At 38.3% G+C, this 16398-nt stretch overlaps 1 protein-coding gene across 1 annotated transcript in view; it reads left to right on the top strand.

The window, feature by feature from the left end:
- Window positions 1-7721, top strand: part of septin5a (septin 5a) — a 55665-nt gene extending 47944 nt beyond the window's left edge. The window contains exons 7-12 of the mRNA XM_062025600.1: window positions 616-733; window positions 824-925; window positions 3271-3367; window positions 3437-3572; window positions 3686-3788; window positions 6792-7721. Of these exons, the coding sequence (XP_061881584.1) occupies window positions 616-733; window positions 824-925; window positions 3271-3367; window positions 3437-3572; window positions 3686-3788; window positions 6792-6851 (616 nt within the window). The 3' untranslated portion in view covers window positions 6852-7721. The remainder of the gene's footprint in view (window positions 1-615; window positions 734-823; window positions 926-3270; window positions 3368-3436; window positions 3573-3685; window positions 3789-6791) is intronic.
- Window positions 7722-16398: the final 8677 nt, after the last annotated feature.

Here is a 16398-nt window from a genome sequence, read left to right as displayed (position 1 = left end):
TAGCTGCCGTCTTGTTTTATCATATATTGCTGTCTTTGCACCTCTCATTGTTTAATTTTGTATGCACATTATATTAACAAAAAATCCTGACTTTGGAGCAATGTTCACACACTCTAAAGTTAAAAAGTACCAATGATAGTCACACACACTAGGTGTGGCGAAATTATTCTCTGCATTTGACCCATCACCCTTGATCACCCCCTGGGAGGTGAGGGGAGCAGTGAGCAGCATCGGTGGCCACGCCCGGGAATCATTTTTGGTGATTTAACCCCCAATTCCAACCCTTAAAGCTGAGTGCCAAGCAGGAAGGTAATGGGTCCCATTTTTTTAGTCTTTGGTATGACTCGGCTGGGGTTTGAACTCACAACCTACCGATCTCAGGGCGGACACTCTAACCACTAGGCCACTGAGTAGGTATCTAGTATTTGGCTCTCTATTAGATGCAGTGGTTTTCCTTGTTGGGACCATGATTTCGGTCCTAACTTGTTCACCGGTCCTCATATGGAAGATACTTTTCCTTGTTGATGTCTCAAGAAGGGTAGAAACACACACACACACACACACACACACACACACACACACACGCCTATGCTGAATATACATATCTTTCCCCAGGCTGCGTCCAGTCGATGTTGAGTTCATGAAAGCTCTGCACGAAAAAGTGAACATCATCCCTCTCATTGCCAAAGCCGACTGCCTCACGCCTAACGAAATCAAGAAGCTAAAGGACCGAGTGAGTGGAAACGCTAAAATCTTGCATGTCTGACTTTAACGCCGCTTCTCACTGGATGGTATGTGTGTGTGTGTGTGTGTGTGTCTATAGATACGAGAGGAAATAGACAAGTTTGGCATCAAAGTCTACCAATTTCCTGAATGTGACTCGGATGAGGATGAAGAGTTCAAACAACTGGACAAAGAGCTAAAGGTGAGCACGGAATGTCTCACTATTTTATCGCAAAAGTAAGTTTGTATACCGGAAAGGGTTCCAAGTGTGCTAAGCTGATACCATAATAGTGATGGAATGATGAAAATAAACATACACCAAGGAGTTTGGAGATAAGAGCTGCCTCGACTAATTAGTAGGCTTTTTTTAAATCATTAATCGGCATAGCAAATGTCACAGTGAACCCAGAAAGAACCGCCTAAAACATTTAATTTGACTCACTAGCATTAGCTTATAGCTAGAGATTGACATAACTCTGTTTTGCAAGCATGGAAAGGAAGAAAGTGAGTGTGAAGGACAGCAGTGAGAAGAAGTGGACGATATTCATTGAATTAAAAAAATAAATTGTCAAAAACATGACTGAGCGTGTCGCCAACTTGACGAAACACTGCTAGTCTGCACCATACTGAAGCAGAATGAGTCTGTCAAAAATGTTAGTGAACATTTATACATAAAATTATGGAGAAGCTGCTGAATGTGTGTTTGACAGGGAATACCGTAGATGTCCACTCTCCAAAGTAAATATTGTACTTCATTAATTATTACATTACTTAACAAAACAAATGTAGTTGCCTGCAATACATTTTATTGTGTTATTTTTGTATAATAGTTCTTATCTAAAAGCTTTTGTTTTTTTAAAGGCATGTTACATGTTCAGATTGCACTGTTTGGGGGGGCAAGCACCAATTAAACTTATTTCAGTTTCTTTCAATGAGAGACGTTGATTTGAGATACAAGTGTTTTGAGTTAAAAGCATATGTGCAGAGCATACCACACACTGACCTCAACATTCGGTACACCTGCACATCTACTGAGATCCCATACGAAAAATACAAAACCCAAAACCAGTGAAGTTGGCACGTTGTGTAATTCGTAAATAAAAACAGAATAAAATGATTTGCAAATCTTTTTCAACTTATATTCAATTGAATAGACTGCAAAGACAAGATATTTAATGTTCGAACTGAGAAACAAATTTTTTTTTGCAAATAATCATTAACTTAGAATTTAATGGCAGTAACACAGGCCATGTAACACAGTGGTGTTACATGGCCTTTCCTTTTAACAACACTCCGTTTGGGAACTGAGGAGACCAATTTTTGAAGCTTTTCAGATGGAATTATTTCCCATTCTTGCTTGATGTACAGCTTAAGTTGTTCAACAGTCCGGGGTCTCCGTTGTGGTATTTTACGCTTCATAATGTGCCACACATTTTCAATGGGAGACAGGTCTGGACTACAGGCAGGCCAGTCTAGTACCCGCACTCTTTTACTACGAAGCCACGTTGATGTAACACGTGCAGAATGTGGCTTGGCATTGTCTTGCTGAAATAAGCAGGGGCGTCCATGAAAAAAACGTTGCTTGGATGGCAACATATGTTGCTCCAAAACCTGTATGTACCTTTCAGCATTAAAGGTGCCTTCACAGATGTGTAAGTTACCCATGCCTTGGGCACTAATACACCCCCATACCATCACAGATGCTGGCTATTGAACTTTGCGCATAGAACAGTCCAGATGGTTCATTTCCCCTTTGGTCCAGAGGACACATGGTCCACAGTTCCCAAAAACTATTTGAAATGTGGACTCATCAGACCACAGAACACTTTTCCACTTTGCATCAGTCCATCTTAGATGAGCTCGGGCCCAGCAAAGCCGGCAGCGTTTCTGGGTGTTGTTGATAAATAGCTTTTGCTTTGCATAGTAGAGTTTTAACTTGCATTTACAGATGTAGCGACAAACTGTAGTTACTGACAGTGGTTTTCTGAAGTGTTCCTGAGCCCATGTGGTGATATCCTTTCCATACTGATGTCGCTTTTGATGCAGTACAGCCTGAGGGATCGAAGGTCGCGGGCTTAGCTGCTTACGTGCAGTGATTTCTCCAGATTCTCTGAACCTTTTGATGATATTACAGACCGTAGATGGTGAAATCCCTAAATTCCTTCCAATAGCTCGTTGAGAAATGTTGTTCTTGAACTAATTTCATTGAAGCTGCTTTTATACCCAATCATGGCACCCACCTGTTCCCCATTAGCCTGTTCACCGGTGGGATGTTCCAAATAAGTGAGCATTCCTCAACTTTCTCAGTCTTTTTTGCCACTTGTGCCAGCTTTTTTGAAACTTGTTGCAGGCATCAAATTCCAAATGAGCTAATATTTGAGTCACGTCTGTGTATGTGTGTGTGTGTGTGTGTGTGTGTGTGTGTGTGTGTGTGTGTGTGTGTGTGTGTGTGTGTGTGTGTGTGTGTGTGTGTGTGTGTGTGTGTGTGTGTGTGTGTGTGTGTGTGTGTGTGTGTGTGTGTGTGTGTGTGTGTGTGTGTGTCTGCAGGAGTGCACCCCCTTTGCCGTGATTGGCAGTAACACAGTGGTGGAGGCTCGAGGGCAGCGAGTGCGAGGGCGGCTTTACCCATGGGGCATCGTTGAAGGTAAACCTTTAAGTCTGACAGCAGCCGTTATAATTTGAAGGATGTATACAAATGTGTTTGCATCGGCAGTGGAGAACCAGTCCCACTGTGACTTTGTCAAGCTGAGGAACATGCTGATCCGCTCGCACATGCACGACCTCAAAGACGTGACCTGCGACGTCCACTATGAAAACTACAGAGCACAGTGCATACAGGAGATGACCAGGTACTCTGTGTGTGCTGACACATTAAAACTCCACAATCTGAGAGTCGTGTCATATAACTGCTGATGCATGCAGTTTTCCTGCTTCACTTCTCTCCCTCCTGTTGCTCACACAGTAAACTGTCTCAGGACAACCGCATGGAGTCTCCCATCCCCATCCTGCCCTTGTCCACCCCGGATTTGGACACTGAAAAATTGATTAAAATGAAAGATGAGGAGGTAAGACACAGATTACTATCAGGTAACAACATTTATGTACATTTTTTATGGGAAATGTAATGGTTAAAATATTTGCATCTGGTCCAGTAACTTTCCAACCAACCTCTCTCTCTCTCTCTCTATATATATATATATATATATATATATATATATATATATATATATATATATATATATATATATATATATATATATATATATGTGTGTGCATATATATGTATGTATATATATATGTATGTATATATACTGTATATATATATATGTATACATATTTGCATATATATGTATGTATATATATGTGCATATATATGTATGTATATATATATGTATGTATATACAGTATATGTGCATATATATGTATGTCTATATATATGTATGTATATATATGTGCATATATATGTATGTATATATATATACATATATGTATATATATATACTGTACATACTGTATATATATATATATATATATATATATATATATATATATATATATATATATATATATATATATATATATATATATATATATATATATATATATAGTCGCGGTTTCTGTGGTTTATCCGTTATACAGTGCTCAATGCCAGAGTAGAGCGGAATATAGGGCAGGAAAATACTCAGAGGCTATATCATCCCTACAAGCCTGTTGTGCAGGTTTCCCCTGCTCGTCGGGGGATTTTCCCTGACCCTGACGAGCAGGGAAACCTGGGAAACAGGCTTGTAGGGATGATATAGGCTCTGTGTTTTTTCCTGACATAACGTATATATGTATATATATATGTATATAGATAGATAGATATAAATCAGTTATACCAATATATATATATATATATATAGTATATTTTTTATAATTGTATAATTGCCATATTTTTATTTTTGTTAACTAAAAGTAAAGATGTTAAGACGATTTCAATTAAGTTAAATTAACACTGCATTCTAAGTTAGCCGTATTAAAAGTCACTAATAAAAAAAATCTTCTGTATATATGAATTTCACATTATTTCTAAACTTTGATGTCAATTGCATTACATAAAATGTTGGATTTTTTTATTTATTTAATTGTTTACTTTTTTCAGACTTTATTAATGTATGTTAAAATGTTATTGGAAATGTGACATTTCAAATAGCTGCATCTAGTGCAGCAACTATCTAACCAGTAACTTGAAAAGAAAACATATACAGCTTATTTTCTATGTGTTTGTATTATTGCCGTTGTTTATATTGTAGATGATTAAGTTCAAATCAATTCAATTCAATTAACACTGCATCCTAAGTTGGCAATGTAAAAAGTCACTTATAGAAATAATGTTCAATTCAAAGTTTATCAATCAAAGTTTATTTATATAGCCCTTAATCACAAGTGTCTCAAAGGGCTGCACAAGCCACAACGACATCAGATCCCACATCAGGGCAAGGAAAAACTCAACCCAATGGGATACAATGAGAAACCTTGGAGGGGACCGCAGATGTTCTGTCTATATGTCTATGAATGTTCCCATTCATCCATCTCATGGCAATCTCAGGGCATTTTTTGCGATCGATTGAATGCCCTGAGGTTCTGTCTATATGGAAGTTGTGACTGAAGATCCAAACTAGAACTTTGGTCCCTGAGACTTACTGTACTGAAATATGTAATGAATTATAACATTGTAGATTCACTAATTATAAGGAACACAAATCAAATTTACTACAACAAATTCATTAAAAAAAACAATCCACCACAAAAACCATGTATACCTGCAATAGCTTTTGATATTCTTGCATCTCCTAAACCAGGGGTGGGCAATTAATTTTTACCGGGGGCCGCATGAGCTACCCGAGCACTGCTGGAGGGCCACATCGACAATATTTCAATTAAATTTTGCTCAATATTATTTTTGATATATACCGTAAGATAAATAATAATAATAATAATAATAATTAATAATAATAGTAATACTTCAACATAGTGTGTGTAACAGCATTCCATGACTAATATAAATAAATTAACATTAATAATAAATGACAGTAAAATAAGCACACGTATGACTGAGGAGTCATAGCGTAACTTTGTGTGGTGTTTGAGTTGTCCGACTTTTTGTGTGGCCATAAACGCACCAGTGGTTTAGTGGTATGCGTGTTGGTGACAGATGACAAGTTGGTTTTGGCCTAGTTTGTACGGCAGAAAATGACTAGTTTTTCGAGATAGAATTGTTTTACTCATGTTTTTGGTGTGGTTGTGTCCGAATATAAACAGTTTTGCTCAATAAAGTGATCGATATAATTCCTGTCCTCGAAGCATCTCGATAGACGTTTCAATAATTGAACGGTGTTCAATTGAACGGTGTTGTAAACGGTGTTGACGAACACCATTAGGGCCGTTTGTTGTCACTGTCACTCAAAGTTGCATTGCAAAATTCCATAAAATAAATATGTTTATTTTGTTTAGAATTCAGATGGGATTTGATTTGGTGCGCGGCATATACTTGCTGCGCGCAGCGGACGCTTGAGCAGTGCGCAATTGCGCAGGCACGCACCTTAGAGGGAACGTTGCTTTGCAGTTCATGTCTTGTTGAAAACACGCCATTCCTCATCAACTTTTCTCTTTTTAGCGTCTCGGGTGTAAACCGTGCATCACTTGTCGCTGCATGTGCACCTTCACTCGCAGGTTACACACGGACACACACCCTTAAATAATACTTTTCAAAATAAAAGCAGCACAGTTGTATTGCGCGCAGGACATAGATGTTTTTTCAACTTTATTTTGTAATTGCAGTTGTTCACATTCACTCACAACCACGCACACGCATACGTCCACACGGAAGTAATACAAATAACGATTTTCAAAACAAAAGCAGCACCGTTGTATTGCACACTCGACATAGATACTTTTTAAAATGTATTTTGTAATTTATAATTGGCCTCACGCGGGCCGGACAGGGACGCACAAAGGGCCGGATGCGGCCCGCGGGCCGCAGAATGCCCAGGTCTGTCCTAAACTGTTCATACTTTTTGTGTGTTTAGCTGAAGAGGATGCAGGAGATGCTGACTAAGATGCAGCAGCAGATGCACGAGAAAGACTAGCAGCGCCACCTGGTGTTCTCTCGAACAACAACTTGAGACATTGAACATCACACAGCATTTTTTTTTCTTTTGAATGAGTGGCTGCACATTTATCTTCATTGTGTTTGGTGTTTTTGTACAAGTCCAGGTCGTCTGCCTTTTTCTTTGCTTTTGTCCCCCCAACATAACATACATGATGAATGCTTAATTTAAATCACTAATAAGCGTATCTAATTTATATATATTGAAAAAAACAATGCTAACTTTTACGAATATTTTGTCAGGGTATTTGCAAGATGTTTTCTTGGTGACATTTGAATTTTTTTATTCTGTGAAAGTGCGTGTGTGTGTGTGTGTGTGTGTGTGTGTGTGTGTGTGTGTGTGTGTGTGTGTGTGTGTGTGTGTGTGTGTGTGTGTGTGTGTGTGTGTGTGTGTGTGTGTGTGTGTGTGTGTGTGTGTGTGTGTGTGTGTGTGTGTGTGTGTGGGAGTCATTAATGTCTACAGGTCCATAACTTTTTTTTTGGTCTTTGCACATCTGATAATCAGAATTGTTTATTTATATAATGTCAAGAAACTCAGCTTTTTTTCCCGAGCTGAGCTAATAATGCACTTATTGTCAGAGGTCAAAGATGTTAACTGTGAACATACACCACTAATAATGATGAGAGGTTGCTTTTGTAAGCATGCTGCCGTGCTCCTGTGCTTGATACTCTTTATTTCACAGCTACCATTTAGGATTTTTATTTTTGCTTTATGGTGTTGATGCTTCTGTTTTTAAAAAAAAAAAAAAACATTGTTACTGAATTCTGCCCATGAAGAAGAACAATATGCGAGTGAGTGAAATTAAGTGCATCTTCTGTCCAATTTGACAAATAAACGTGTTTTTCGTCATTCTGTGCATTGGTATTGTGAAGATTGGAAGAGTTTGTTCATTATTTCCATTCATCTAAGAGTTGCTGCTGCTAAACTATGTTCTCAGTCATTTATCTCCAGCAGCCATTCTTCCTCTGCAGTGCAACACCATCCTGTAATTACACTGTCCTGTATGAAAAATAAGCAGACATAGGAAGACATATATAGACGTACAGTATTTTCTTGGAAAAAGGTAATCGGGCGAAGTACAAACCCTGTTTCCATATGAGTTGGGAAATTGTGTTAGATGTAAATATAAAGGGAATACAATGATTTGCAAATCCTTTTCAACCCATATTCAATTGAATGCACTACAAAGACAAGATATTTGATGTTCAAACTCATAAACTTTATTCTTTTTTTGCAAATAATAATTAACTTGCAGTGATTTCTCCAGATTCTCTGAACCCTTTGATGATATTACGGACTGTAGATGGTCAAATCCCTAAATTCCTTGCAATAGCTGGTTGAGAAAGGTTTTTCTTAAACTGTTATATATATATATATATATATATATATATATATATATATATATATATATATATATATATATATATATATATATATATATATATATATATATATATATATATATATATATATATATATATATATATATATTCCGAGCGCAATGATGTCACGTTATTGATGGGAAAATGCATTTTCAGACAATATGATTTGCCTGAGCGGCTAGGAGACACCGAGAGTAACAAGTGGTAGAAAATGGATTAGATAGGACATATTTAAAAAATAAAAATATGAATTTTATTATTTGTAATTTTTTTAATTTGGGACTTCCCGCGGGCCAGATTTTGGACGCTGGCAGGCCGGAGTTTGGGACCCCTGATATAATCTAATCCATACTAGTCCAACTGATGTCGAGGTGCCCTTCAGCATCCATGTGTGGTTTGTGTCTTAAAATGGAATTTCCCATAGGATTAAACTTGTTACAGTAAATATATATATATATATATATATATATATATATATATATATATATATATATATATATATATATATATTTACTGTAACAAGTTTGTATATATATATATATATATATATATATATATATATATATATATATATATATATATATATATATATATATATATATATATATATATATATATATATATATATGTATGTGTGTGTGTGTGTGTGTGTGTGGGAAAAAATCACAAGACTATTTCATCTCTACAGGCCTGTTTCATGAGGGTTTCCTCAATCATCAGGAGATTTTATATATATATATATATACATATATCATCAATCATCAGGAGATTTTGTATATATATATATATATATATATATGTATATATATATATATATATATATATATGTATATATATATATATATATATATATATATATATATATATATATATATATATATATATATATATATATATATATATATATATATATATATATATATATATATAAAATCTCCTGATGATTGAGGAAACCCTCATGAAACAGGCCTGTAGAGATGAAATAGTCTTGTGATTTTTTCCCACACACACACACACACACACATATATATATATATATATATATATATATATATATATATATATATATATATATATATATATATATATATATATATATATATATAGAAACTTTCATTTGAGTATTACCAAATATGGTTGAAAAAAAAAAAAAACATTTCATTGGCATTTTTTATGCTTAAAATCTTTTACAAATTTGGTTTTCATTTGTTCAGCAGGACCCCACATGGACAAGTAATTTGGCCCCTCATCTTCATTTTATACATTGTCCCAAATTTGTTTCCTCAGATCCTTCTTGAAGGAAATCATTCCTTCCTCTGTGCATAGTCTTTGAAATGTATTGATCATTTGTTTTGCCAATCTGGACATCCCCTTGGTTGATCAGTCTGCTGCGGTAGAGTTAGAGAGACCAATTACTGCTGCGGAATTTAATGTTGCAGCGTTATCACTACAAAACAAAAAAAACCCAGGACCAGATGGCTAGCCTCCCAAAAGATTTTGGCATAAGCTAGTCCCCTAGTATTGGATATGTACAATGAATCGTTTGAATCTGGCCGCCTCCCCCAATGCTTAACCAAGCTTCAATTTCTCTCCTCTTGAAAAAAGGCAAGGACCCTTTGTTGTGCACTTTGTATCGTCTCATTAGTCTGTTTAATGATTACATTAAATTATCATCCATTTATTACAATTATTATCCAAACAGCTACCGTTACGGTACTATTCTCCCTTCTATTATTAATGCGGATCAAACCGGGTTCATTCGGAATAGGCACATCATACACTTTTCAATATATTGTATGATGTGCCTGCTCTTAACACTGAAGAGGCAGTGACATTTATGGATGCTGAAAATGCATTTGACCGAGTGGAGTGAAATTATCAATTTTATGTCTTGGAGAGATTTGGCTTTTTTTGTTTGGCAACAATTTTATTTCATGGATTAAGCTCCTTGATTCATCGCCTGAGGCCTCGGTCAGAACAAACAATATTCAATCCGAATATTTTCACCTTCACCGTTCCACACAGCAAGGCTGCCCCCTGAGCCCATTGCTTTTTGCTCTTGCCATTGAGCCTCTGTCAATAGCGTGTCGTACCAACCCGCTTATAGCAGGCATATCATAGACACAATGTGCAGGTAAAGGTCTCTCTCTATGCAGATGACGTTCTTCTATATGTCTAGGACTTCTTTATGTCAGTTCCAACTGCCTTTAAGTACTGTCGAAGCTTTTGAACATGTGTCTGGCTACAAATGGAACTTGGGTAAAAGTAAAATATTTCCTATAAATTCTGCTGCTAAGAAATATCCTATGCTCAATTTTCCCTTTAAAATTGCCATGCAAATTTTCACAAACTTGGGTGTCTAGGTCACACAAGTTGGCCTTATAAAGCTCTACAAGCTTAAGCTTGTAGAGCTTTATAAGGCCAACTTTGTTCCACTGTTTTCCAGAATCCAGAGAGATTTTAATCGCTGGTCCTTACTTAATTTATCTAGGGTGGCTTGTGTCAACTCTGTTAAATTGAATGTACTTCTGCGATTTTCCCATTTGTTCCAGTATATACCACTTTTTCTCTCTGTCATTCTTTCATGAATTAAATGGTCAGCTTTTGGAGTTCATTTGGAATGAAAAGACTCAGAGATTACATAAACAATATTTACAAAGATCCAAATTGTCGGGAGGGTTAGCACTACCAAAATTTAGGTTTTGCTACTGGGCCACTAACATTAGAATTCTTAAATATTTGCAGCAATATGAAGCATTCGATGCCCCTCTGTTATGGCTGGTTATGGAGGCTGACTCAACCAAACCAGTATCTCTTAGGGCTCTGGGTTACTCTCCCATCCACTCTTCGACTTACGCTTTTACTGAAAATCCAATGATAAAAACCTCATTCAGAATTTGGGTTTAGTTTAAGCGCTATTTGGCTTGCAGACTATTTCTAGTCTTGCACCCATCACTGCTAATCTTGCTTTCCCTCCCTTTCTTGTCGATAGTGCCTTTTTAAGATGGTCAATCTGGGGATCGACAACATTAAAGACCTACTGAAATGAAATTTTCTTATTTAAACGGGGATAGCAGATCCATTCTATGTGTCATACTTGATCATTTCGCGATATTGCCATATTTTGTTAGGATATATTATAGATTTTGTAGAGAACATCGACGATAAAGTTCGCAACTTTTGGTCGCTGATAAAAAAGCCTTGCCTGTACCGGAAGTAGCGTGACGTCACGGGTTGAAGGGCTCCTCACATTTGCACATTGTTTACACCAGCAGCGAGAGCGATTCGGACCGAGAAAGCGACGATTACCCCATTAATTTGAGCCAGGATGAAAGATTCGTGGAAGACGAAAGTGAGAGTGAAGGATTAGAGTGCAGTGCAGCACTAATCTTTTTTCGCTCTGACCGTAACTTAGGTACAAGGGCTCATTGGATTCCACACTCTCTCCTTTTTCTATTGTGGATCACGGATTTGTATTTTAAACCACCTCGGATACTATATCCTCTTGAAAATGAGAGTCGAGAACGCGAAATGGACATTCACAGTGACTTTTATCTCCACGACAATACATCGGCGAAGCACTTTAGCTACGGAGCTAACGTGATAGCATCGTGCTTAACTGCAGATAGAAACAGAAGAAATAAGCCCCTGACTGGAAGGATAGACAGAAGATCAACAATACTACCAAACCCTGGACTTAGCTACGGGACCTCGACAGACCTATGCTATAAACATTAGCTCTCCACCTACGCCAGCCCTCATCTGCTCATCAACACCCGTGCTCACCTGCGTTCCAGCGATCGACGGCGCGACGAAGGACTTCGCCACGATGATCAGTGCGGTCGGCGGCCCGGAGACGGAGGAAGTCAACCCAGACAGGTGAGGACAGCGGCGCGGCGGAGGACGGCGTTGTAGCTTTACCGGCCGCCATCAGAGTCGGCAAGAAACATATATATCCCCAAAGTTACGTACGTGACATGCACATAGCGGCACACACGTACGGGCAAGCGATCAAAGGTTTGGAAGCCAAAGCTGTACCCACGGTAGCGCGTCTGCTATCCAACTCAAAGTCCTCCTGGTTGTGTTTCTGTAGCCAGCCGCTAATACACCGATCCCACCTACAGCTTTCTTCTTTGCAGTCTCCATTGTTAATTGAACAAATTGCTAAAGACTCACCAACACAGATGTCCAGAATACTGTGGAATTATGTGGTGAAAACAGACGACTTAAGCTGGCCACCGTGCTATTCCAAAATGTCTGCTTCAACCCGTGACGTCACGCGCAAACGTCATCATACCGAGACGTTTTCAGCCGGAAGTTTCCCGGGAAATTTAAAATTGCACTTTATAAGTTATAAGTTGCCTTTACAGCAACTTTGCGATAAATATTCACTCCCTAATCAACACTTTTTTGGATAGCTACAGATCCGCAGTTTTGTGCGTAAAACTTTTCCCAGTTTTCAAAGCTTATCGACTGACACTGTTTTAGATGCTTTTTTGACACCACTTCCGACTTTAAAAAGATCAATTACACGTATTTACAATCAAATTTTTCATTTACGCCCAGAATCTCTGAATTTAATTAAGTCACTTCGGAAGCGTGACTTAGGAGAGCTGGATAGAGATTTTAAGTAGAGTTTATACGTCTTCTATTTGTGCTAAATACAGCCTTATTCAATGCAAGCCAATATTTCATACCTATGATACCAAGGTCCAAATGGCTAAGATGTATGACGAAATATCGGTATTATGTGATCGGTGTCACAAGTTTCCAGCTAACTTAAGACATATGTTTTGGCTTTGCCCATCCTTGTGCAGTTATGGGACTTACATTTTTAATACTTTGTCTTGGCGAAACGATTGAACCGAATCCTCTAAGAGGACTATTTGGGGTAGCAAATCCAAAAAGAATTTGGAAGCATTCACTACTTTGTTAGCCAGAAGACTCATTGTTATCACGTATTTTCCCCATTGTGGGATGAATAAAAAAACTAAGTGGAGGGGTTACTTGTTTGGGGGAGAGAAAAAAAAGAACATTTGACGTGTTTACTTGTATTTCTGGACTGTATATGTCAAAAATGCAATAAACAAATGTTTAAAAAAACAAGAATATATACCAGACCTGGGTATTCTGCGGCCCGCGGGCCGCATCCGGCCCTTTGTGCGTCCCTGTCCGGCCCGCGTGAGGCCAATTATAAATTACAAAATAAATTTAAAAAAGTATCTATGTCGAGTGTGCAATACAACGGTGCTGCTTTTGTTTTGAAAATCGTTATTTGTATTACTTCCGTGTGGACGTATGCGTGTGCGTGATTGTGAGTGAATGTGAACAGCTGCAATTACAAAATAAAGTTGAAAAAACATCTATGTCCTGCGCGCAATACAACTGTGCTGCTTTTATTTTGAAAAGTATTATTTAAGGGCGTGTGTCCGTGTGTAACCTGCGAGTGAAGGTGCACATGCAGCGACAGGTGATGCACGGTTTACACCCGAGACGCTAAAAAGAGAAAAGTTGATGAGGAATGCCGTGTTTTCAACAAGACATGAACTGCAAAGCAACGTCCCCTCACCTAAGGTGCGTGCCTGCGCAATTGCGCACTGCTCAAGCGTCCGCTGCGCGCAGCAAGTATATGCCGCGCACCAAATCAAATCCCATCTGAATTCTAAACAAAATAAACATATTTATTCTATGGAGTTTTGCAATGCAACTTTGAGTGACAGTGACAACAAACGGCCCTAATGGTGTTCGTCAACACCGTTTACAACACCGTTCAATTGAACACCGTTCAATTATTGTAACGTCTACCGAGATGCTTCGAGGACAGGAATTATATCGATCACTTTATTGAGCAAAACTGTTTATATTCGGACATAACCACACCAAAAACATGAGTAAAACAATTCTATCTCGAAAAACTAGTCATTTTCTGCCGTACAAACCAGGCCAAAACCAACTTGTCATCTGTCACCAACACGCATAGCACTAAACCACTGGTGCGTTTATGGCCACACAAAAAGTCGGACAACTCAAACACCACACAAAGTTACGCTATGACTCCTCAGTCATACGTGTGCTTATTTTACTGTCATTTATTATTAATGTTCATTTATTTATATTAGTCATGGAATGCTGTTACACACACTATGTTGAAGTATTACTATTATTATTAATTATTATTATTATTATTATTATTATTTATCTTACGGTATATATCAAAAATAATATTGAGCAAAATTTAATTGAAATATTGTCGATGTGGCCCTCCAGCAGTGCTCGGGTAGCTCATGCGGCCCCCGGTAAAAATTAATTGCCCACCCCTGATATATACTGACTAGGCAGCACGGTGTAACAGAGGTTAGTGCGTGTCCTGGGTTCGATCCCCGGGCTCGGGGTCTTTTTGTGTGGAGTTTGCTTGTGACTGCGTGGGTTCCCTCCGGGTACTCCGGCTTCCTCCCACCTCCAAAGACATGCACCTGGGGATAGGTTGATTGGCAACACTAAATTGGCCCTAGTGAATGAATGTGAGTGTGAATGTTGTCTGTGTATCTGTGTTGGTCCTGCGATGAGGTGGCGACTTGTCCAGGGTGTACCCCGCCTTCTGCCCAAATGCAGCTGGGATAGCATTAGGGGACCTCAAACAACAAGGCTATGGAGGGATTCACACTGGTTTTCGCCTTTTGAAGGGGACTAGAAAAACTGGAAAATTATCTTGAAAGTCCTTAAAAACTGCTTGAATTTGTCCATGGAAAAGGTCACTCCCGCGACCCGGTGTGGGACAAGCAGTAGAAAATGGATGGATTGATGGATATACTGGTTATCAGAACGCTCAGAATTCTGGGAGGAGGAGATGCAAATGTCATTCTTTGGTGCTCACAATGTGAGTTATCAAGCCTGAACTGTTTTGTGGCTTTTTTTAACAAGGTGGATGGAAGGTGCGTACAAACTGGCACAGTCAACAAATGTGTGTGGCGCAGTCAGAAGGAGGCGATCACTGCAAAATGACAGACGATGGAGAGACACCAAAATGATGGTGTCATCTGGCATTTTTTTAATTGCCTTCATTTTTTAATATAGCATTTACAGTATATTCCTGATATATTACTAATATAGTATATTTCCAATTTTAAAAAAACTTCTTGCAACATGCATTTTCTTGCCTCTGGATCATTCCAGCAAGTTATTACTGGCCGTGCGGTCTCCCAGAGTGCACTGTCGCGGTGCTAAAAATAGTTTATGTTGTCTAGATGCTTCTCTAATGCCCAGATTATAGTTATGTGTGTCAAGACTTGGACTTTGGCGTGGTTTGTTCTCTCGTGGTGCAAATGATTTGGACCGGACATGGCGTGAAGTTAAATACATGATTTAATAATAACACTCAAAAAAGGAATAAACAAAAGGCGCACACAATGGCGGAAGTACAAAAGTTGGCTATAAAAACAAAAACTCGCAAAAAGGCAGAACTATGGACAAAAAACAAAACTTGCAAACTATGGCAAGAATAAAGAAAACTTACTTGGACGAGAAAAGGGCATGAAAAAGAGCAGCATGGATCATAAGGGTGTGTAGAGAGTGTGTCAAGAGTGATGTCGCCAGCCCGACTGCCTGGCAACAATGGGCTTAAATACTAGTGACATGATTAATGAAAACAGGTGCGTGACTCAAAATGTGAAAACGTGAGACAGGTGCGTGACATGAGGATGTGAACCAGGTGAAACTAATGGTTACTATGGTGACAAAGCAAGGGAGTGAAGACAAGAACTAAAAAGTGTCCAAAAACCAAGCAAAACATGGCCAAACAAAAACATGATCAACACAGACATGACAATGTGCTGCATGTTCCACAACATGGCACAACACCACAGGTTAGATGTGCAAAAAATGAATGTCTCCATGGTGACAGCCGGTAATACACACATAATATGGTGGTATGCATGACTTTTGCACTTGCTTTCAATTGTGCACGCAGTCTTAGGATACACTTTGCATAATAGTACACATGTTTTATAGTTAGGACACGCTATTTAGCACTTGTTGTATGAGATCTTAGTAGATCACACCCTACGCCTCCATGCGACGTATCAGGACATGAATTGGCATGAAAATGCAGAGAGATAGTACACACATCCTGTTCGAAGTCTTTATCA

Source organism: Entelurus aequoreus, linkage group LG17 (genome assembly GCF_033978785.1).
Source record: "Entelurus aequoreus isolate RoL-2023_Sb linkage group LG17, RoL_Eaeq_v1.1, whole genome shotgun sequence".
Lineage (NCBI taxonomy): Eukaryota > Metazoa > Chordata > Actinopteri > Syngnathiformes > Syngnathidae > Entelurus > Entelurus aequoreus.
Note: the sequence above shows the minus strand (reverse complement) of the source record. Positions and strands in the feature narration are given on the sequence as shown.